Below are 22,868 nucleotides of genomic sequence, written 5' to 3' on the forward strand. Positions count from 1 at the left end.
AAGACCGAGTTGGGGGAGGAACAGAGCGGGAGAGCAACAAAGGAGGTATCTTGATAGAAGGAGCCATTATGCGGTAGGGAGAAACCTGGTATTAGAAAAATTCTCATGACTCCACAAGGATGACCCAGCTAATACTCCCAGCAATAGTGCAAAGGATGCCTGAAAGGGCCTTCCCCTTTAATCAGATTAGTGAATACCTTAATTATCATCACAGAACCTACATTCAGTAACTGATAGAAGCAGATACAGTGACCCACAGTCAAGCATTGGGCTGAGCTCCTGGAGTTCAGCTGAAGAGAGGAAGAAGGGATCATATGAACAAGGGTGGGGGAGGGGCAAAGGCATGATGAGGAAAACCACAGAGACAGCTCACCTGAGCTAGTGGGAGCTCAGGGACTAGGGACTGACAGCTGGGGAACCTGTGTGGGACCACACTAGGCCCTCTAAATGTGAGTGACAGTTATGTGGCTTGATCTGTTGGGGGGGACCCTGGCAGTGGCACCAGAACCTATCCCAGGTGCATGAACTGGCTTTTGGGAGCCCATTCCCTATGGTGGGATATCTTACTCAGCCTATACGAGGAGGAAGGAAGGGAGGGTATACCAACTTGATCCTGCTCTCAAGTTGGTATGTCAAACTTGTTGACTCCCCAAGGAAGACCTCGCCAAATTTTGAGGAGTGGATAGGGGACAGAGAAGGGGGTGGGGCAAGAGAAGAGGAGGGAGGGGAAACTGTGGTTGGAATGTAAAATGAAAAGCAATTTTTTAATTAAAAAAATGAGATTAAAAAACACTAAAATCAGGAAAATAATGATCTAATTCTAAACTCTAGTGATATATTGGGGATACCACTTTTAAACCTGAGTTTAGATAGCAAGCAACTAGAGGGTACACCCTAGAAGGTTTAAACAGAACTTTAGATTTGGAAAAAACTCAATACTCCTGGGAAGAAGCCACAGCGATTGACTGCTACTCCTTCTAAGGCAGTAGACCTAGACATCCCAATAGGCTTCTAGAGGTTAGAGTTCACTTGAGACCACTCAGTGAATCAAGAGTCTCTGAATTTCCAAATTCTGACACAGCCTAAGTTATATTAGCGAACTGTACAAATCTTTCTGAACAAAATCCAAAAGCCAAACTGGGAAACCTAAAAGTCTGATAATATTGGTTTAGGCAAGAACAAAAGGAAAAGTTGATGAGAACATTAATTAGGAACAGCAGCTTTGCAGAACTAACTGGCACTGTCTATGGAGGCTAATGATTCAAGTAACTTACGACCCAGCCAATTCTACTACTGTGTACATGCAAGAAAAATCCATACTCATGCCTAACACATGTGCAAGATTCTCATTGCAGCATTATTAACGACATGTCAGAAATGACATGGCAGATTAGTAGAAAAAGGGCAAAAGAATCCATCAGTAACTAATATACAACAATATGCAGATGAATTAAATACTTACTTGTGAGATTAAATTTTTTTAAGTTTTAAAATAAAACAATGGATTATTCAAACCACAGTCTGTAAGTCACTCTAATAAATCCCCATTATATTATTTTTCAATCTGTTCTGTTCCTCTAGAGAAGCCCAACTAATACACATAGCAACATATTGTCAGGAAAGGAAGGAAGGAAATCAGAATAGAGGAGGGTGAGTGGGAAGAATCAGGCAGTGGCATGTGATTGGAAATGCAGCAGCAGCGAGCCTGCTTCTCCTTGTCCTTTCAGAGACAGGGTCTTCCTGCAGCTCTGTCTGGTCTCCACCTGCACCTGTCTCAGAACTAAGTCATGCGCCACCACCTTGCACACTACTGTTCTCCTCCCATTCTACCTCTCAAGTGCTGGGATTACAGGAGTGTTCCATACAGTACAGCTCAATTTTACTTTTTAAATAGAATTACATGGTAGTTTTAAGTAGAAAAACTAATTTTAAGGTGGACCATACTCCAGTAGATGGCTATACATCCAAGAGTTTATTAGCAGCACAACTGGACTCACAGGACTTGTGGTGGTGTTGTTTTTTCAAAACAGTCTCACTACATAGCCCTGGCTGTCCTGGAACTCACAGAGATCTACCTACTTATGCCTCCCAAGTACTGGGATTAAAGGCAAATGCCGCTACGTCCAACTTTGGGCTCACCGAGTTTTAGTAAAAAAAAAAAGAAAAAAAAAGAACATCAAATTGCATCAAATTGAGTGAGTATGAAATGGGAGGTGACTCTGGGAGGAGCTGAATATCATCAAAACACCATACATGAAATTCTCAAAAATTAATTTAAAAATTAAATGTTAATTCACAGAAAGACTCCCAGTAGGCATGGCCTGATGAAACCCACATGTACAAGGAGAATTGATTCTTGTAAGTTGACTTCCATACAACACATTCATTCTCTCTTTGCCCCCATATACAAACACACACACACAAATAATAAATGTAAAAAACTTTAATATAATTGCACAAAAATAAAAGAGGAATAATAATGGCCATTACTTTCCAAGTACGTACTATCTGTAGAGATCATACCAGATCTTTTACAAACATTATTTTTCCATTTTACAGAGCTTAGAATTGAGCTCAGGACTTCACCAATGGGAACCACTGCTTGCCATCACTGCGCTATATCCCCAACTTCACAAACATTTTTATGCCTCAAGGAAGCTGTGCAAAATAGTCTCAATTTATGGAAGACAGAACTGGAAATGAACATAAGGCTATTTTCAGTTGTTTTGTTTGAATATTTATTTTTTTGGGGGGGATTGCTCCCTTACCTTTCCAGCAGTAGCAAAATATTCACCATCAGGAGACCATTCCATCAGATGTATAGACACTGAGGTTCTGAAAGCAAACAAAAGCAGCATGTTCAGAACACAATGCATTCTACGCATAAACAGTCAAATATCAATGTCACAATCATCTTAATAGGAGTGTTTCTGCCCCATAACAATACAAAGTATTTCACCTTACTAAAAATAAAAATATAACTAATCCAAAGTACACTTTCAAAAACAAAGAATATGAAAAAAAACAAAGAATATGGAATAGATGATATTCCTACATCCACGTTAATCAAAATCCTCATTGTCACATGTTAAAAAGAGTTTATACTTTCCCAGAGAAGTATCTCTCTGTGTAGCCCATGCTAACACTAGTAGGACAGTCATCATCCCACTACAGGAAGCTTGATGCTTTCATATCTTCCCGTCACCACCGTATTCCAACTCATTAATGAGCAATTCTATCTGTCAACTCAAGTACTGAACTATAAATATGAAAATATTTTACTTTGGGGGAATAATTAACTAAAGCACAGATTAAAGAATGATACTATAATGTGTTTGTTAGAAAAAAGGCTACAGTTTTGATTTCTAAAATACAATACCATCAAAAAATAAAGACCTCTGTAAAAAGGAACATAATTCAGGAAGTATTTTTAGCGAAGTAATATTACAGCCGACTTAAGACACTGACTTGCACTGCCAGACGCACTTCCAATCATTTAGAACAGGAGGGATTTTACTGTCAATTTCTTCCTCCTCTTCTAGAATATCACTTCCTGGTGGAGCCCACAACTGAATAGAATCAGTTGCTGTCAACAATCTGTTATCTGAAAATTTAAAAATGTTCTGATGAGTAACCAAGGAATATCTACAGAAAGAAATGCACACACAGTTCTGTTAGATCTGTAAACTATTAAGCAAAAATCTACAGTACAATCTATGAAAAACACATGGGGTCAGTTCAAAAGAAATCCCCTAGGAGGAAAGGTAAAAACAAACCTGAGCAAGAGTCACTATTACGGAAGACTTGAGAGAAAACAAACACTGCAAAGACTTCCCCTAGCAAACAATGCTAGAGTAGCCAGAGTGGAACAGCACATCTCAGACACCTTCTACAGTGCAGTCTTCTCAAGGCTGGAGACACAACTAAAAATAAATGTTTCCACACAGACTATGAAACAGCCCTCATTGTGAATATGAAAGAAGACAATGGCTACTTATCATTACAGGTTTCTAATCTTTATAAATTAAAAACAGTAATTTCCTGAAACACACAATAACAAAATAAGGTAAAGGATGCTTACATTCCTGTCTTATTTATGAGTTTTGTACATAAAATAAAATTAACTAAAAAAAAAACACTGATTCTTGAAATAAAACAGTAAAAGGCAAAAGCAAAAACAAAAAAAGGAGGGGGATTAAGCTCAGTATAAAGCAATACATATCAAGAAGAAAAAGCTATATTTACTCATCAACAAAAATATAACATTGGTAACTTTTTTATCATCAAAGATTATCACATTTTATTTATACATTCAAATCAAATGCTTCATTTTAATAATTTCTGAGTATAGTTGTTAAATACCTTGAGGGTCCCATGCTAAGTTGTATGTCACAGAACTCAAAAAAAACTGCCCAGTTTTAAGCCACTGACACTTGAGCTGCTGAAACACGGAGAGAGAAAGAGAAAAAAGGTGTTTTTAAAATATCCCCAAACTCCACTATTTTATCATTTTCTTCAACTAAAAGAAACTTATAAAGATGCAAATATTTCACAACTATTTTAAAAGCAACTTTCAATATTCCCACTTACAGGTCATGCTGCCACAGTGGTGAGCTGCTTGTCACGCCCAATTAAACATGTCCTCTCAAACTACTAACACATTTTGAGAACACGAGATATCCTTCCCTTCACTTTTCCATCTGAAAATCCCTATGCTTCGTGATGATTTGCCTAAACCGTCACCCCTGAACTGACAGCCTATCAGCATCCCGAACCCTTGCCCATTCTGCCATCACAACACTGACTACAGAATTACTGCTTATTTGTCTGACTTTCCTATCAGACAGCAACACTTTAAGGGAAGGAAGGAGGTCATGATAATCTTCAGGGATTTGTCACTGTTGGTTGATGTTTGTGTTTGTCTCGTTTCTGGCCTTTTTTGGCGGGGGGGGGGGGGGATTCGCTTGTTTTATTTTGAACAGGATCTGGTCTCAAGTAGTCCGAGCTGGCCTGGAACTTGCTATGTAGCAAAAGATGACTTGGAACTCCTGATTCTCCTGCTTCTACCTCCCAAGTACTGAGATTAGAGGCAACTACTACCATAACCTGTATATATGGTTGTTGTTAAGAATGGGGTTGGAAAAGGTCTGGGTGAAGAGTCTTTAGTTTTGTATTTTTATCTTTTTGCTTTGTCTTTGGTTTTTTTGTTTGTTTGCTTGTTTTTTGTTTTTGAGATGGAGTCTAGCCATATAATTTGCCGTCTATGGTGATCCTCCTGCTTCTGCATCCAAGCTCTAGTCTTTTACTGTCAGCACATGCAGTGCCTATAATAAAGATGTTAAAATTCTTTTGATTAGGGCCAGAGATGACTCAGCAGTTATGAGCACCTGCTGCTCTCCCAGAGGACCCCAAGTCCTGTTCCTAACACTTACTTCAGGAACCTCACAACCACCTGTAACTTTAGCTACAAAAAATCTGACACTCTCTTCTAGCCTCCACGGGTTTCTGCACACATGTGGCACACATGAACTTAAACCTACACAGAATAAAAATAAATCTTTTTGAAATTTTTATTAATGCACAGAAATGGACTCACTAAAAAAATAGATAAAACTCTCAAGAAAACAAGACTTGAAATATAATATAGTTCACAAACATGATCTGTTATATTGAATAATTTCTATCTAATCCTTTCATTCTATACAGTGACTAAAAGTTGAAAAGCTAAAAGCTTTTTAGCACGAAATACAGTATTCCAAATAAGTAAAACTACATATTTGTTGTATAAAACTAGAAAATGCCAGTACAAAACATTAACTACAATATAATCACATCATGCCTGTGACATGCAGAAGTCACAGGAGAGGTCAGATCCCCTGGAACTGAAGTTACAGAAAGTTTTGAGTCACCATGTGGGTGCTTGGAACTGAACCCAAGTCCTCTGCAAGGCAGTCAGTACTGTTAACACATTAGCCATCTCTCTAAGCCTCTGAATCTTAGTCTTCTTTATTTTGTTCTAGTTGAGTCTTTATTTTGGGGATGAGAGGGATCAAATCCAGGGCTTTGTGCATACTAAGCAAGAGATCAGCCACTGATCTAAGTTACTCTTACCCACTGTGTAATTTAATATCTATTTTTATAATAAAAACCTGACATATTAATTTAATTTAGAAATATAAAAAAAATCGTGTATACATACTTCATTCAAAACTGGTTTTAAAAAGCATCTTGAGGTGAGCACAATAGTTGACATTTGTAGTTACAGCTACAGGCTGAGTCTGAGACTAAAGGATAAGAATGGCTTGAGCACAGGCATCTGAAGCCAGCCTAGGCAACTTAGCAAGACCTCATCTCAGAATATAAGCAATTAAGCAAAACAAAACCCTTAAATTTCTTACAGGGCTAGTGATGTAGCTCAGTTGGTAGTGTCTGCCCAGCACCTACAAAGCCCTAGGTGATCGCCAATACATCATAAAGTACGAGTGCTGGTGCATGCCTAGTATACAAGTATTCGGGTGTAAAAGGAGGATCATAAATTCAAGATCCTTGTCCGATAAGTAGTGAGTTCAAGGTCAACCTGGAAAAATGAAATTCTGTCTCAAAAATACTTGTATACTTTGGACATTAATATTTAGTATTCACAATTTTGATTGTTTTAAATGATGGTATTTTTAAAGCATCTAAGAATTTATTTTGAAATTCTTTTAAAATCTTTGTGTGTGTGAGGCACGTGTGATGTATGTGAGTATATATATGTACAGATTCCTGTGAGTGTAGAGGCACACATGCCAAAGTACACATGTGGACATCAGAGGACAACCCTGGGTTCAGACAGGGTTTCTTTGTTATTGTCACTAAGGACACCAGTCAAGCTGGTCCCAATTCTCCTGTTTCCACCTCACAGCTCACAACTGCTCCCAGTTCTGCATGGGTTCAGGATATCAAATTCAGGTCCTCACACCTGCACGTGTGAGCCTTCTTCACCAGCACACGTAAAAAAATTTTAAATGGTTGATAATTCTAACTCTATAGAATTTTTTTTAGCATTCGACAATATAAAACATAGCATTTAGTATATATGTGAATGGTTCTCAATGTGATGTGCTAGACCGCTTAGCTGGTTAGTAAACTTACCTAAGTGCATAACTCCATCAAACAAATGTTGGGGGAGGGGGGTCTGAATAAACTAGGTACTATTCTAAGTAACTTGGATACAACAATCAAAAGAATCAAGCTGCCAACCAGTAAGGAAGCTTACATAACATAAACTGTAAATAATAAACAAGTACTGTGGGGAAAAGTTAAAAATAGATAAGCAGATCAGGGTACAGTGGCTCATACCTGTAATCTCATCACTAAGAAGGCTGAGCCAAGAAGTGAAAGAATAATAAAGGCAGAATTTGCAATTTGCAGTACAGACAAACCTTGCTGAAAAGGTATTATTATTACACAGAGACCTAGAGTCTGTAGACGCTAGCCCTAGAGCTACACAGAGAAGGCATCCAAAGAAAAGCCAGTGCTCTAGCCCTAAAGGGAAGGTGACTGAGAAACAGCAGAAGCACAAGTGTGGCTGGAATAGGAATGAATTCTGATGGAGAATAGTGTGGTGCTGGGAGGAAGAAGGGAGGTTATAATCTATTTGCAGGTTTACGATCTGCAAGAAATATGGCGCCCTTACAGAATTTTAAAATTCTCTGAGAAGGAAGAAGGGCAGACCATTAGAATCAGAAACTAGCAACAGAGACTAGTAACCCAAGCAAAAGGAAGAGCAGTTCAGGCTAGGGTAGACCTCAGTACAACAAAGGCAATTAGCAACACTCTAGAAACTTAGGTTTCTAAAAGGCCTTTCCTAACGTCACAGCTATAGCTACCCCTACCCACTGCTTGTACTGCTTCCTACGGAGCTCTCTACTGCTATTCTAAGTGGATTCTAAGACATCAAGAAAAAAAAGTTAACCAAATTCTTAAAATATTCTATCAATTAATACTTACACTATTCCTCTTATGAGAATTTATGCCCAGAGGCTCAAAAATACAAACAGCATTCCCATATGAAGCTGCAACCTAAAGGAGAATGAAAACAATGGTAGTATTTAGGAAAGGGTGAAATACAGATAACCTTCTTAGCACAGTAATGTACAAACCAATTTCATACAATCTAAGTCCACTATATCTCCATAATTTATTTCTACAAATAAGACTGGCAGTATACTAGATTTAACACTCCCTGTTATCAAAAAAAAAAAAAATTCTGTAGCTCTAAGAATTACGAAGTTGTCCTATTCAAAATCCAACTTTTTTTTTTTAAGACAGGGTCTCAGTAGTCCAGGCTAGCTTCAAAATTGTATGTAGCTAAAGCTGGCCAGGAACTCCTGATCTTCCTGACTCTAATCCTGTTGGGATTACAAAGTCTATCTTAGAAATTAGATTTTCTGTAAGAATTTGTTTTTGGACCAGAGAGATCATTGAGTAAAAGGTACTCGCCACCAAGCCTGAAAACCTGAGTCCAATCTCCAGAACACACACAACACACAGCAGAACACTGACTCCTGCAAGCTGTCTTCTGATCTCTACACACACACACACACACACACACACACACACACAAATGAGCACACTAAATTAAAAAATGTAATTTTAAAATTTTAACATTTTTAATATAGAAATGACTTCAGTGACAAAAATAATTTCAGCGGCACAACTCTTTATGAACACTGTTTAAAATCCAGTAAAAATATAAAAATCATGAGATGTTTTTAAAAATCATCAAATGATAACAGGCTTTAAGCATATGTCACAAAAATGGCTTTAATTGTATCACCAAACAGAAAGTACCAATTGAAAAATCACCTTGAGAAAGGGAGAGACACAATGAAGGGAAGTCACTGAACGACGCACAGCAGCTGGATAGAGAAGCCACTGTCAGTGTTTGCACTCAAGGTCTAGGAACCAGGGCTGGTCTGCTCTAGGTCACACCTGGTCAGGACTGTAAGTCCTCAGTTCCTAGGACACCAGTGCCCATCTTCTTTTACTTTTTCTTTTATTTTGTGGTGTTTCAAGACAGGATGTCTCTGTATATTTCTGGCTGTCCTGGAACTCACTTTGTAGACCAGGCTGGCCTCTAACACAAGAGATCCACCTGCCTTTGCCTCCTGAGTGTTGGGATTAAAGGCAGGTGCCACCCCTGCCTGGCCAGAGCCCATTCTGTAACAATTCCTGGAAGTAGCTCCCAATTCATCATACTCTTGACAACGGGATAATTAGTAACAGGAAACAGACCAAAGCCATCCCATCTATCCTGGTCAGTCATAGGCCTAAGTTAGAAACACTCTTTGAAGGCCTACCAAAAAGCCTGTGATTTTAAGGGCATGTCCACGGCAAAAAATAGGTAGGTAGGTAGATAGATAGCTGGACAGATAGACAGACAGACAGCAGACAGACAGACCAGGCTTTCCCCCCTTTTAAAGCTGTTACCTAAATATTTAACATGCCTTCCAAGAAAAAGTTTTCAATCCACAGTAGGTCAGGGAAGCTACTTCAAATGCCTTGTTAACAAGAAGTCAGAAATGTGACACTTACCATCACAGTGGTGGAAAATATGACAATAAAAATGTGCCAATTTTGCCGTCTTTGCCCAGGTAAGGCGCATACAAACAGCATGTCTGCTCCCCACGGCTATGAATACAATCATCGGTATATTTTAATGATATTTTTATTTCAGAGATAAAGTCTTATGGTGTTAACCAAGCTGGTTTTAAATTACTAGGTTTAAGCAATCCTGTCATCTCAGCCGGTTTTATTGTATATATTTTTAAAATTCTTACTCCCAGCTGGGCAGTGGTGGTACACGCCTTTAATCCCAGCACTCAATAAGCAGAGGCAGGAGCATCTCTGTGAGTTCAAGGCTAGCCTGGTCTACAAGAGCGAGTTCCAGTTCCAGGACAGGCTCCAAAGCTACAGAGAAACCCTGTCCTGAAAAAAAAAATCTTACTCCCACAAAATTTAATTGTGATTATCATGAACACTTAAGTAATTTATTAAAATTGATCTCTGGCAATTATCATTCAACCCTAGGCAAGTTTAAAAGTTACCTTGATTGGCCTAGAGAGAAGAGTGACAAAAAAGTAATAAAAGAAAGATGGTTTAATTTCCAACTGCTTAAAAAAAAAAAAAGAAAGAAAGATGGTGCTGGGTGTTCTCTAAAGATAAGTGGAAGTAACACTCCCTGGGAAAACACTGCAGAGAAAGTCAGAACAGCGGGAAGCAAACAAAGAGACCAGCAGAACACAGAGTGTTTCAAAAGTATTACTACCAAGTAATGTGCACTACATAACTATTAAACCTGATACAAACAGCTGACTGAAGCAGGAGAAACTGCATAATAATCATTATTTATTATTTGGCATAAACTTGTATGATTACTATCTATTACTATGGAGACCTTGATTTAACATATCCTCAATAGACTGTTATCCAGTAAAGAAAAATTTCTAGAAAACTAAGAATGTTTAAGTCACTGCAATTACCTATCATGGCTTTAAAACTTCCTATTTATAACTGTGTAGTGGCATACAACTGTCATATATAACTCTTACTGAATTCATAGAATATATATACACAAATTCACTAAATTTACATTAGTATTTGCTGTTTGAAAAATGAGAAAAGAAAAAAGAAAATCTGAGAAAGTCCACAAGATACAGTTTAACTATTTCAAAATAAAGCGTCTGTTCCAAAGTTTGAACAAATTCTTAAATATTCACTCAACAAACTTTCACTAAATTTACAAACTCAAGCCATCTATGTGACGTATTATAGTAGACATAAGTCACTAAACAACTTTTTTTTTTTTTCGGTTTTTTCAAGACAAGGTTTCTCTATAGCTTTGGTGCCTGTCCTGGAACTAGCTCTTGTAGACCAGGCTGGCCTCGAACTCACAGAGATCCGCCTGCCTCTGCCTCCCGAGTGCTGGGATTAAAACCGTGCGCCACCACCGCCCTGGCCTCACAAAACTTCTTGATAAGCATTTACTGTGACTGCAGATGCAAGGCCAGGCCTGCTGCTCCAGCTCTTGGCAGACGCCGAAACAGACGGGCTCACTGTGTCCAGGAGTGAAGACCAGCCTGCACACCACAGTGAGACTTCATCTCAAAAACAAACAAGGTTGGTACTGAAATCTGGAAGAAATTGATTCCTCCTCTCTTACTGGCTTAAAGGTTAGGAATTTTCAGTTACAGATCACCAAACTAGCTAAGACAGAGAGGCCTGCAGACTGCCAACACAGTGCAGATGCTGGTAGAGCAATGTCATAACTCATGCAAATACTCTGGAGAGAATTAAGTACATTTAAATGACACTTAAGTAATTAAATCTCTTACTCTTCCATGCTGGTTAGAGCACTCCACGCAACTGACTTGGATGTTGCCATGTTTAGCACCAGGGATGATCTGCACACATTCAAAGTCGCTCGCCAGAATAACAATATCACAGCCTGATCCATATGCCTAAAAAGGAAAGTTTGCGACACATAAGAGATATAATTTTGAATTATTATTACATAGTTTTATCTTGGATTCTGTTATTAATACAAACATATACCTTAGCATTTCTTACAAAACAGTTAATATACAAGTAAAAAGACTAAAAATCGTATCAAAATACATAAATCAAGGGCATTCCATGCATTATCATTCAAAAACTGGTTCCAGTTTTTGCACACTATAGTATCAGTCTCTAAAGCTAAAGAATTGCTATTTAGGGGGCTGGAGAGATGGCTCAGTGGTTTAAGAGCATTGCCTGCTCTTCCAAAGGTCCTGAGTTCAATTCCCGGCAACCACATGGTGGCTCACAACCATCTGTAATGAGGTCTGCAGACATACACACAGACAGAATATTGTATCCATAATGAATAAATAAATAAATATTTTTAAAAAAAAAGAATTGCTATTTAGATTTTTTCCTCTGGAGCTCACCTCTGAAAGCCCTAAAGGAAATAATAGAACCCCTACTTGAGAATAATAAGTCAGTCGCTGAAAACAGCAACGTATTCTCAGAGTTCAAAGCAGACTTGGGAAAAATCAAGATGGCTATCAGACATGCACGCTGAAGTCCAACTTACAGATCTGGTAGAGCAATATGAAGATCCAGGCAGTATGCCACACACTAAGACATGACTAGGTAAACTACCTACCAAAACAAAATGGCCAGCTGCCATAACAGAGAGACCTACATGATACAGGCAAAGGACAAAGGATAGACTCAAAAGACACCATACCCTCTTTAATCTTAGCAAAAAAAATCTACAGTGGTTGTTGTTGTTTTTGTTGTTGTTGTTATACAAATTCAAGTTCATTCATTTGCCCAAGATTTAAATGGAAAATATCCAAACTCAGGCCCTTATGATCCTTGTACTCTTTCCCTGAGTTACATGTCAAGTAAATACTAACTATTCCAGACAAGAATGTGCTCAAGAGGGACCTTCAAACATGGCTCCTGTCCATAATAGATACAAAGGAACCTGGGATGACTGCAAGGATGAACACAAAAGGTATATCTCATTCTGCAGTGAGAAAGAAAGGGAGAGAAAAGGAGCAAAGAGAGAGAATTTTCTGGATAACTATGCATACAGCTGCTTCTATACCGTGTGTCGCTGCTGACAGTGCACTCACTGCTGGGTCATTAAGGCGTTTATCCCTCACTGTTTCCAAGGGATAGCAACACACTCGTTAGCTGGAAGGAAGCTTGCTTTTCTAATTCCGCAATAGTTCTCAAATCTGGCTGCATTGAAATCACTTAATAAATTTGCTTAAAAATATATCCCAAGCTTATTAAATCAGAAGTTTCATGTCTGAAAGAACATGGAATGACACAGGAGGATCACTACCAGTTCAAAGTCTGCAGGAACACAGGAAGATCCTATATCAGAAGTGTGGGGTGGGGATGCCGAAGAGATAGCTCAGTAGATACAAGGGATTACCTCGTAAGCATGAAGAATTTGATCCCCACACTCACATTTAATAAAACAAAAGCAGTGTGTCTGCTTAATGCTGCCTGTCTGCATGGATGTAGAATCATCTGCTGGAGTAGGAGCAGCCCTTAGGGCACAGTCCTAAAGAGAACAGACTTACTCTCTCCCCGGAGCCACTCACTGCCAAGGTACTACTACATCATGCTCTAGGATTTTCCAGTCTCTAGAACTATGAATCAAATAAAAACTATTTCTAAATCCAAAAAAAAGTATTCCCTGGATAACAACCAACTAGGCATGGTGGAAAGAACTTGTAATCTCAACATTAGTAGAGATAGGTAACATAACAATTTTTGGTTCCAAAAATCTAAGTACCAGGAAAAATTGACCAAAAAATGTGGAGTTGAAAAAGGTAACATAGCCTTGCTGCTGCTAATTTCCGGCTAGCAACACAATGGATACAAAAAAACCTACTGGAAGGGAATCTCCCAAAGCCTTACTCAACAGCTTACCACTTACTGTGACCTGAGAACAGTACCTTCACTACCCTCACAGGCTACTTCTGTGAGAAAACTGAGGCCCAGAGAACATCAGTCATTAGCCCAAGCATACAGAGTGAAGGTTTATCGGCCTCACAACAAGTTCCTGTTCCAGGGATGGAGAGACAGTTTGGCTAAGAGCACTGACTGCTCTTACAGAGGACCTGGGCTCAGTTCCCAGCATCTATATGGCATCTAAGAGTCATCTGTAACTCCAGTTTCAGAGGGATCTGATGCCCCCTTCTGGCCCTGCACACATATGGTGCACAGCCATGCATACAGGTGAAACACCTATCTACACAAAATTAAAATTTTTAAAAATGTCTTGCACTAAGCTGGGCATTGTGGCACATACATGTAATCCCTACACTCAGCCAGGAGGATCAGGAGTTCAAAGTCATCTACAGTCACATACAAAGTTCAAGGTTTGAACTATATTTGAGATACTACCTCAAAAGCCAATACATAAGAAACAAAATTCCTGGTCTTTCCACTGTATTATCATATGCCTTACTACACTGAGATAGCATGTCTTACTACACTGCAATGTGCTAACAGTCCTAGAAGGGCCACATTCAGCTGTGTAATCCTAATGCACTTACCACATCACCTGATTAAAAAAAAAAGCACACACACTCACCAAAGAAAAAGGAAAAAAACATGTTATGTTCTCACTTATAAGAATATATTAGTTGTAAAGTAAAGGATAATCATGCTACAATCCAAACCCAGAGCGGCTAAGTAAAAAGGAGGCTCGATGAGGGACAATGTGACTCTCCCTGGGAAGGGAAAACCGAACAGGTATCCTGGGTGGACTGGGGGCGTGTAGTGACAGGAACAGGAGGATCCAGTACGGGAAACTGTGGTTGGGATGCAATATATGAGAAAAGAATAAATTAAAACATTTTTAAAACCAATAGTTGAAATGGCTTCTACAGAGTCTATAGTTACTAAAAAGATGTTAAATCTCAGAAATCAAAAATGATTTGGGGGGGTCTCTGTTCTTCATTTTCAGAACCCAGTTTTGTCAGAGGAAGAATTTATGGTACAGGAGAAAAATGAGCACTCACTAAGCAAATGCTACAGTAACTCCAGGGAGTATGGCCCTGGGCCCCTCTGTGCTAGGTAAATGAAGCAGTTCTGATGTCCTTGATATGCACTGATGCCCCACATGCAAAGGAGAGAAAAGTTGGGCAGTCTTGCAAACTGGCTAGGGCTACAAAACAAAATGACCCTCTCTTTTGACTTTAATAAAGTGTTTTTCAACACTTGATAAAAACGTTCCATATCACCTATTAAAGGCAAAAAGTACTGTGGTATAACATACTAAATTGCCATGATAAGGAAACCGTTTCCTTCTTTAGAGATGTTTAAGGTCACTTGGAACAATGATGAAGTATGTCTGATTATCCCAGCCTCTCTCACTTTATTTTTAGATAATTGCACTGGCAATGTTGTTTTCATAAAAAAAAACTAATATTGTAATTCATTTTTTCAACCTCTCACATTTCTTATATATTTCAAATAGTTAAACACAAATGTCAAGTAAATGCCAAATAGGGTGACTCATGTTTGACCAGCTAAGGCAGGAGGATTACTATAATTTCCAGGCCAGACAGGGCCAAAGAGTAAGACCCTGTCTCAAAACACTAATAACAAAGTTAAATACAAAAACAAAAATGTTTAAAATTTTTCACATGAATCTGACTTTCCCTAAGAAAATACAAAATAAAAATAGAACTGTGTCACTCCCTGGTGGAAACACAGTCTAGGAAACACCTCATTAGTAGACTTTATCAGGGTGTTCTGCATTCTGTAAACAAGCAAAGAACTAAAGATTAGAGGACTGTCTGCGCTGTCTGGAGGTTGTATAAGTTACCTCCAAAGAACAGTCTTGGGATGCTAATGTTGACTCACAAATATGTCTAACAGCCACAAAGACAAAGCACAGGATGATAAAATCTTCCCAAGAGCCAAGTGCAGCGCCACACTCCTATAGTCCCAACTAATCAGGGTTGAGGAAGAAAATGACCTTAAACCTACCAGCCTGGTAACAAAGGGAGAGTCAACCTAAAAGGGGGAGGAGAGGGCTAGGAAAGTAAATACAGAAGAAACAGGGAGGAGGAAAAAATAACAATAAGGATGTCTGAAAAAGTCATCAGAAATCATACTATTAACTACATAAAACAAACCTACGAAGAACATAAATACATATACATAATTTAAATAAGCTTTTCCCATATGGGCTGACAATGCTCCCTCCTAGCGCTAATGACCATCTAACAAAAATCTAAATATCAGACATGAAACACCTTCTTCTGAGTTGTTGGTCAGGGCTGTCCAAGAGATAATCAAAACATACAGCCTACTGTTACTGCCCTTGGTTCTCCCCAAGAGGTGGAATGTAAGTCCCAATTGCTAAAAGCACCCAAGCTTCAGAAACAGAACCCAGAGAGTCCTGAGCTGAAGCTAACCTGAATATCTCCTCCCAAGGACTTACATTCATGGTACCAGAAGAAACCAACAGTCCTACCTAGGTATAAATACCTATAACTCAAAACAATGACCACCATGACATCATAACTTTAAGGGTGCAATAGTGGCATGTACATCTTGGAAGTATTCAACAGTTCTACAACTGGACTTAGGACCTGCTTAATAAGAGAAAAACTACACTTGGTACTGGAAACTGAGCTAATGAAGGCCAGCGACGTCATGGATCTTGGAGAACCACTGCTTTCCTAAACCACCATCCCTAACTGCACTCTAAACATTTGTCATTACACCCACAGATAAGTGTGGTCCTCACCCCTCATCAAGGAAACTTCTCTTTGCAACAGATGAAGACAATTACAGAAATGCAGAGTTATGAAACACGAGATCATTATAAATTATATTGTTCTAATAAACAATCTAGACAGAGTGGTGGATAAGATTCAGGACCCTAGGCATTCAGACTAAATCTATCAATAGAAAGAATATTCCAGTACACAGATTCCCAGGAGCTAATCAAGCCTAAGGCTACCTTTGCCTTTTCCTGTGTAATGCGATGCTGGAATCCATGTATCTTTTTTGAACCTTGAACACCTGTGATCATCTTATTTTTATGCTGATATGCCATCTTGTGAAGACTTTCTAAATATTAACCCATAATATTACACAATATCAAAATATTACACTTTATAGGCCAGGTATAGAGGCACATACCTGTAACTCTATCACTAGGGAAGTTGAGGTGGGAAGATCACTGAAAGTTCCCCAGCTTGATGTACATAGTGAGTTTCAGGCCAGCCAAAAAAAGCTATATACTTCTATAATATCATTGTCCTTGTAAGGAAATTCTTTATTTGGAAAGCTATAAAGTTCATTTTACAAGTCCAGCATTCCATATTTCTAACTCTAACTTGATATTTAGCACTGCCAGAAAATAATGTCAGATCTTTGAAAGAGCACCTTTGCTTCGTTCATTTGAGAAAATGACTGCCAAATATCTAAATAGCTTTGGTTTATCAGATGGTCTTTCAAATAAAAATGGTGTTCTATGAAACAAACAGCTTTAGCTGAGCTAGTTAGAACATTTGTCCATTCATCTATACGGCTGTACTTAGGTGCACATCTTATACGCATGTGCATACCCTTTTGTTAGACATTTATTTAAGATGTATTCTGAACCAGCTGACCACGGTGATGCCTTTGATTTGCCTTAATAGGGAGCCCACCTGTCAGTACTCATTACTTTATAGTCTCAGACAGAAGCTTGCTAAGTTCCCCCAGGCTAGCCTTGAACTCACTCTGCAGCCCAGGTTGCCCTTATGGTCCTCCTGCCTCAACCTCCCAAGTAGCTGATATTACAGCTCTGTACAACCGGAATTTCATTCTTGAACTATAGCTACTAAATAAGCTACATAAATCTGTGAACTGAGTATAAACCAAACTTTTTATATGCTTTTTTCTTTTGGTTTTGTTGTTTACATCTTGTTGCGGGAAAGGAACCAGTGCACATGTCTGTTGCCACCCACTTGCCAAATACCTTTGATTTCCTGGGCTTTTCCTAAAGTCATAGGAGAAAACTATCACTATGATTTAGTATAATTAATTATTATTATGTCCGGGGAAGGAAGCAATATTTAGAGGATGTGATGAAAATGCACCTATTTGTAGAAGACAAAAAGGAGAAATAGGAAGAGGAGAAGAAACAGGAGGAAGAAGAGGAAGAGATGCTGATTTTGCTGTTTTTTCTCCTGATCCTCCTCTTTCCACCACCCCACTCCACCCCACTCCCATATAAAATATTATCATTTGTCCTTTAAGTCACCCCATCAAATTATCATATTCAATGAGAGTCAGATTCTATTCAGAAAGCCCCTTTATAAAAACCAGTGACCTCTCAGTCAGGAATCAGTTAACTGTCAGGTGTGTAAGATCAGGGACATTAAAAGAAACCTAAGCACTCATATAAGAGGATCAGAAGTATAGGCAACTGGTTTTACACGTATACAAACATCAACTCCTAGGATTACAGTGAACTATCTCTAAAAGAAAGAAAGAAAAACTAGCTACACACCATGTAAAGCTGTGTCTATTCTTTAGTAACACAACCTGTACAAGTTGTACCTGCTCCTTAGTAACAGACTTAATAAGTTGACAGTATGAATTAAAGAGTTTCAGATCAAAACTCTAATGCAAATGAATTCTACAAACTCTAAAATTAAAAATCTAAAATTTATAGTAACATATCTAACTTAGAAACTTGCTTTTAAAAAACAACTAGCCATGGGGCTATAGAGATGGCTCAGCCATTAAAAGTACTGACTGCTCTTCCAGAGGACCTAGATTCAATTCAATTCCCAGCACCCGCATGTCAGCTCACAACATCCGATCCAAAGGATACAACATCCTTGTCCCACTCCTCGCGTATTAAGTATGCATGTGGTGCATATGCATACATACAGGCAAAACCTCATACACACAAAATAATCTTCTAATTAAAAATGGATGATAATGCTCTGCTTTATATCATCAATTCAATTGCCCAAACACTACTTGTTTTCCCACTGAGTCCTGTGGTTGTTAACCAACATTCTGTACTCCTTCTGATGATTAAATACCAAGATTCTGATTTGTTGTACACCAGTGGTTCTCAACCTTCCTAATGCTGCAGCCCTAACCCTAACTGTATTAAAATACAGTTCCTCATATTGTGGTGAGCCCCAAGTCATGAAATTATTTTGCAGCTACTTTGCAACTGTAATTTTACTAGTTATGAATTGTAATGTGATTATCTGATATGCAGAATATCTGATAGGTGAGCCCTATGAAAGGGTTGTTCGACCCTCCAAAAGGTCGAAAGTCACAGGTTGAGAACCACTGTTATAAATTTTTTCAAGAACGATTTGTGGCACACAACTGTAATCCCAGCATTTGAGAGGCTGAAAGAGGAAAATTGCCAGTTGAAGAACAGTCTGAACAACACAGCAAAAAGATAAAGACGGGGGTAGATGGTGGTGAAATGGTTCAGTAGGTAAAGGCACCCACCACCACACCAATCCCTGGAACCCACATGTTAGAAGGGGATAATCAACTTCTACAAACCGCCCTCTCACCTCCACGTGCATGCCATGGTACATGCATGTACATATACATACATGTGGACACACACTTAATAAATTAATTAATGTAGTATATTTTTAAAGAAGGGGCAGCTGTGAGCCCACTACTTCAAAAATTCTGAATGGGCTTTTTATGAAGCCCAAAATTTTAGAGTACCAGACTATGGGGTCTCAAGAGACAATGCAACAGTCAACTAAGATCCAGAACTCCACTACTATGTTATAGTGCTGGTCACTTTCACTCTGGCCCCCAGGAATTTCTAAAGGAATTCACTAAATGCATATAGAGCACCTTATTTAAGAATTTATTTATGGATGGAAAATGTAAAAATGTTGAGGTGATTTTATCAAGATCACAGAAGTGCTTGGACACGCACTGTAGAGGAAGACATTCAGAACCAGATCAGAGTCTCTGGAAAGCTGCTCGTCTCCCCACCTAAGCAGAAAAGCTAATTAACAATCTACACAGAGCCCGGTGTTGTGGTTAAATTCCAGCACCCAGGAGGCAGAAGCAGGGATCTCTTGACTTAGAGGTCAGCTTGATCTACATATCAAAGGCTGGATATAAAGTCCCCCATCTCAGGTGGTGGGGGGGTGGATCCACAATCTACACAGGGACTTATAAGTCACACACACACATACCAACTGACACTAAATATAAGTCCATAGTTTTTGATATTGCCTACCAACTCAAATAAAAAGTTACAGTCCAAAACCAAATGGACAGTGGTGGCACACACCTTTAATCCCAGCACTCAGGAGGCAGAGGCAGGCAAATCTCTGAGAGTTCGAGGCCAGCCTGGTCTACAAGAGCTAGTTCCAGGACAGGCTCCAAAGCTACAGAAAAACCGTCTCAAAAAGAAAAAAAAAAAAATGGGCCAGTTTGAAATCCCTTCTAAATCTCTGACTTCTGTCTTCCCCTTCACTCTATGCATAGGTAGTCAGATGCTTGAGGTGCCACACCTGTTAATAACCAACCAATGCAGGAACATTTTTCTGTCCAACTCTCTGATATCCCAGGCAAAAGTAACCTTTCATTCCTCCTGAGTCTCCACAAGAAGTGCATCATCGTCAGCATCATCATCATCATCAAGTGCCTAATAATGCCATACACCTGGTCAGCTGTGATTAATGGACTTAATTCTGCTATTAAATTTCTATGTATTCCACTTCTCTGGTTCTCTCCCTTGAGTCAGGGCTATGCCCTTTGGGGTTTTTTAATCTCCACAGAGTCCAGCACATCTATGCATTCAACAAACATGCTAAATGTATAAGCAGGTTGATCTTTATGGTGTTACCATAATTCTAAAACAAAAATGTTACTCTACAGTAGATTTAAAATATATCTAATCGCTAGAAAAAGGAGCATGTAACACTATCTTCTAATTCTTTTCTTGGTTATTTTTTATGTGTATGGTTGTTTGGGCTGTACATATATGTGTCTGTGCACCATCTGCATGCCTGGTGATGGCAGAGGATAGAAGAGGTGCCCTGGAACTGTAGTTACAGAAAGTTGTGATCTGCCACATAAGTGCTAGGCTTGAACCTGGGTCTCTGAAAGAACAGTCTATGGGCTTAACTGCTAAAGAATCACTTCAGCCCCTATCTCCAAATTCTTAAAGAAACAGTTTTTCATTCAGACCAACCTTTTAGTAGTATATTAATTTTTTTTTTTTTTTGGTTTTTTAAGGCAGGGTTTTTCTGTAGCTTTGGAGCCTGTTCTGGCACTTGCTCTGTAGATGAAGATGGCCTCAAATTCACAGATCCGCCTGCCTCTGCCTCCCAAGTGCTGGGATTAAAGGCATGTGCCACCACCACCAGGCTTAATTAAAATTTTTAATTGCAGGCCAAACGTGGTAGTACATGTCTGTACTGTAATTCTAGTACCCCAGAGGCAGAGATAAAAGCGTCGCAAACTGAAATTCAGTCTAAGCTAAACAGCAAGGCCCTCTCTCAGGAAAACAACAAAAGGCTATTAATAACATTTGTAGATTATATTTTTCGACATTCTAAGGGTATGTGCTTAATAAAGTTCTATGGGTGACAAGAAAAAAAATTCCTACATGAAGAGAACTTGCTTGATATTCAGACTTTGTATTACTCCATCGTTGATATTTGATGTTCTTGCCCTTGGAGAGTCCTAATACTAATCTTCCCAAACTATATATGTTCTTATCTATCTGCATATTTGCACTCATGTTCATCATGGTTAATCTGCCAATACATTATAAACACCTTAAGAATGGAAATGACTAATTTTGCAAACTTGTATTAAGGTGCTATATTCATGTGAGGTTAAAATAACATCAATCTACAAAGCTACAGAGAAAACCTGTCTCGAAAAACAAAAAATAAATAAATAAGTAACATCAATTGCTCTATACATCTAAAACTACACATTAAACTAAGGACAGATGGCAAAATTTTAAAATTATATTAGTAAGCATGTATTACAATTATTTAATAATTTAATATTTAGAGGACTTTTTTTCAAGAAAGTAATAAATAGTAAATGAGATATATATGTATATATAAAATGTTTTAAAAGTCTCAAATCAACAGCCAGAGAGATGGCTCAGAGGTTAAGAGTGCCTAGCGCTCCGCCAGAGGTCCTGAGTTCGACTCCCGTCTGGCTCGCAGATATCTGAGCGATCAATAAATCGCTATCAATAATCGGGAAAAAAAGTCTCAAATCATTCACTTATCACAAGGTAATTGAAGACAACATAAATTAAAAAAGTATAAGCATGTTAAGCACTCTTGGACTACTTAGATGTTACACTAAAAAGAACAGACTGATTAAAAAGGTGATGCTTTAAAAACAAAATACAAAAAGGTCATTTTAAAATGATATTTACAAAGTCACAATTGAATGATGAAAGAAAAAAGAAAGCTGCTGTCAACTGACAGAACACAAATGAAAACCATCACAGCACACAGTTGCCAACAAAATGGCACATGTCACTCCAACCAACTACAAACTGCACCACCATGCTCATACAGCACAAGCTGGGGCATCATGACATCACCAAGCAGTCACTTACAGCCCAGCCAACCAAGCCCCCCCCACTATGTACAGTGAAATACACAGTACACTATTTTCCCATTTATTACAATGTCATAAGTGCTGAAAACCTTCCTAGAACAATTCTATTCTTCTATTTTTTTTTCAGTTTATAGATTCCAAGTAAATTATCTACTCTATTTTGAAAAGGTCCCCAAGATATGAGGCAATATATCAACTAAGAATCACTGGCTAGCTGCAAAGCAGTCTTTCCTTCTATACCATCCATGTCTAGTGGGACAGACAGACAGACAGACACACACACACACACACACATATACACACACATGCACACACACAGTTCAGAGCAGGCTCTCTGTTAAGAAGGAAATTTCTGAGAAAAGCCCATCAGTATAATCACAAGATTCATTCCAGCCATGCCTAGCACCCCTTTAGTCACCTGATCCAGAACTGAAAGCTTTTTTATCAGACTGTTAAAAGCGCAACAGAATGCTCTATGTAAAGAGACTTCATTTTCTGTCATTTTATTTTTACTATATATACAGCTATTTGAGGTATGTGTTAGTTGATTCCGGAGTACTTGAAAATATTTTATTATTGTGTATTTAAGCAAATATGTTTTCACAATGCCCAGAAGATCATTTCTAGTTCACAGCAAGATAATTGGAGCATGGCATGCATAATTAAGAGACTAAAATGAAAGGTGTACAAAATAGATCTGTATTTGC

At 38.6% G+C, this 22,868-nt stretch overlaps 1 protein-coding gene across 5 annotated transcripts in view; it reads right to left on the reverse strand.

The window, feature by feature from the left end:
• Positions 1–22,868, reverse strand: part of Dmxl2 (Dmx like 2) — a 135,781-nt gene that overhangs the window by 110,323 nt on the left and 2,590 nt on the right. For 4 of the 5 annotated variants that reach the window (XM_048417615.3, XM_048417612.3, XM_048417614.3 and 1 more), the window contains exons 2-6: positions 11,379–11,504; positions 7,993–8,064; positions 4,363–4,441; positions 3,469–3,604; positions 2,769–2,835 (exon numbers count right to left, since the gene is read on the reverse strand). In XM_048417615.3, coding sequence (XP_048273572.3) covers positions 2,769–2,835; positions 3,469–3,604; positions 4,363–4,441; positions 7,993–8,064; positions 11,379–11,504 — 480 coding nt within the window. The remainder of the gene's footprint in view (positions 1–2,768; positions 2,836–3,468; positions 3,605–4,362; positions 4,442–7,992; positions 8,065–11,378; positions 11,505–22,868) is intronic. The other variant, XM_048417613.3, reaches the window with a different exon arrangement.

The sequence above is a fragment of the Myodes glareolus genome, chromosome 4, assembly GCF_982192425.1.
Source record: "Myodes glareolus chromosome 4, mMyoGla1.1, whole genome shotgun sequence".
In the NCBI taxonomy this organism is placed as follows: domain Eukaryota; kingdom Metazoa; phylum Chordata; class Mammalia; order Rodentia; family Cricetidae; genus Myodes; species Myodes glareolus.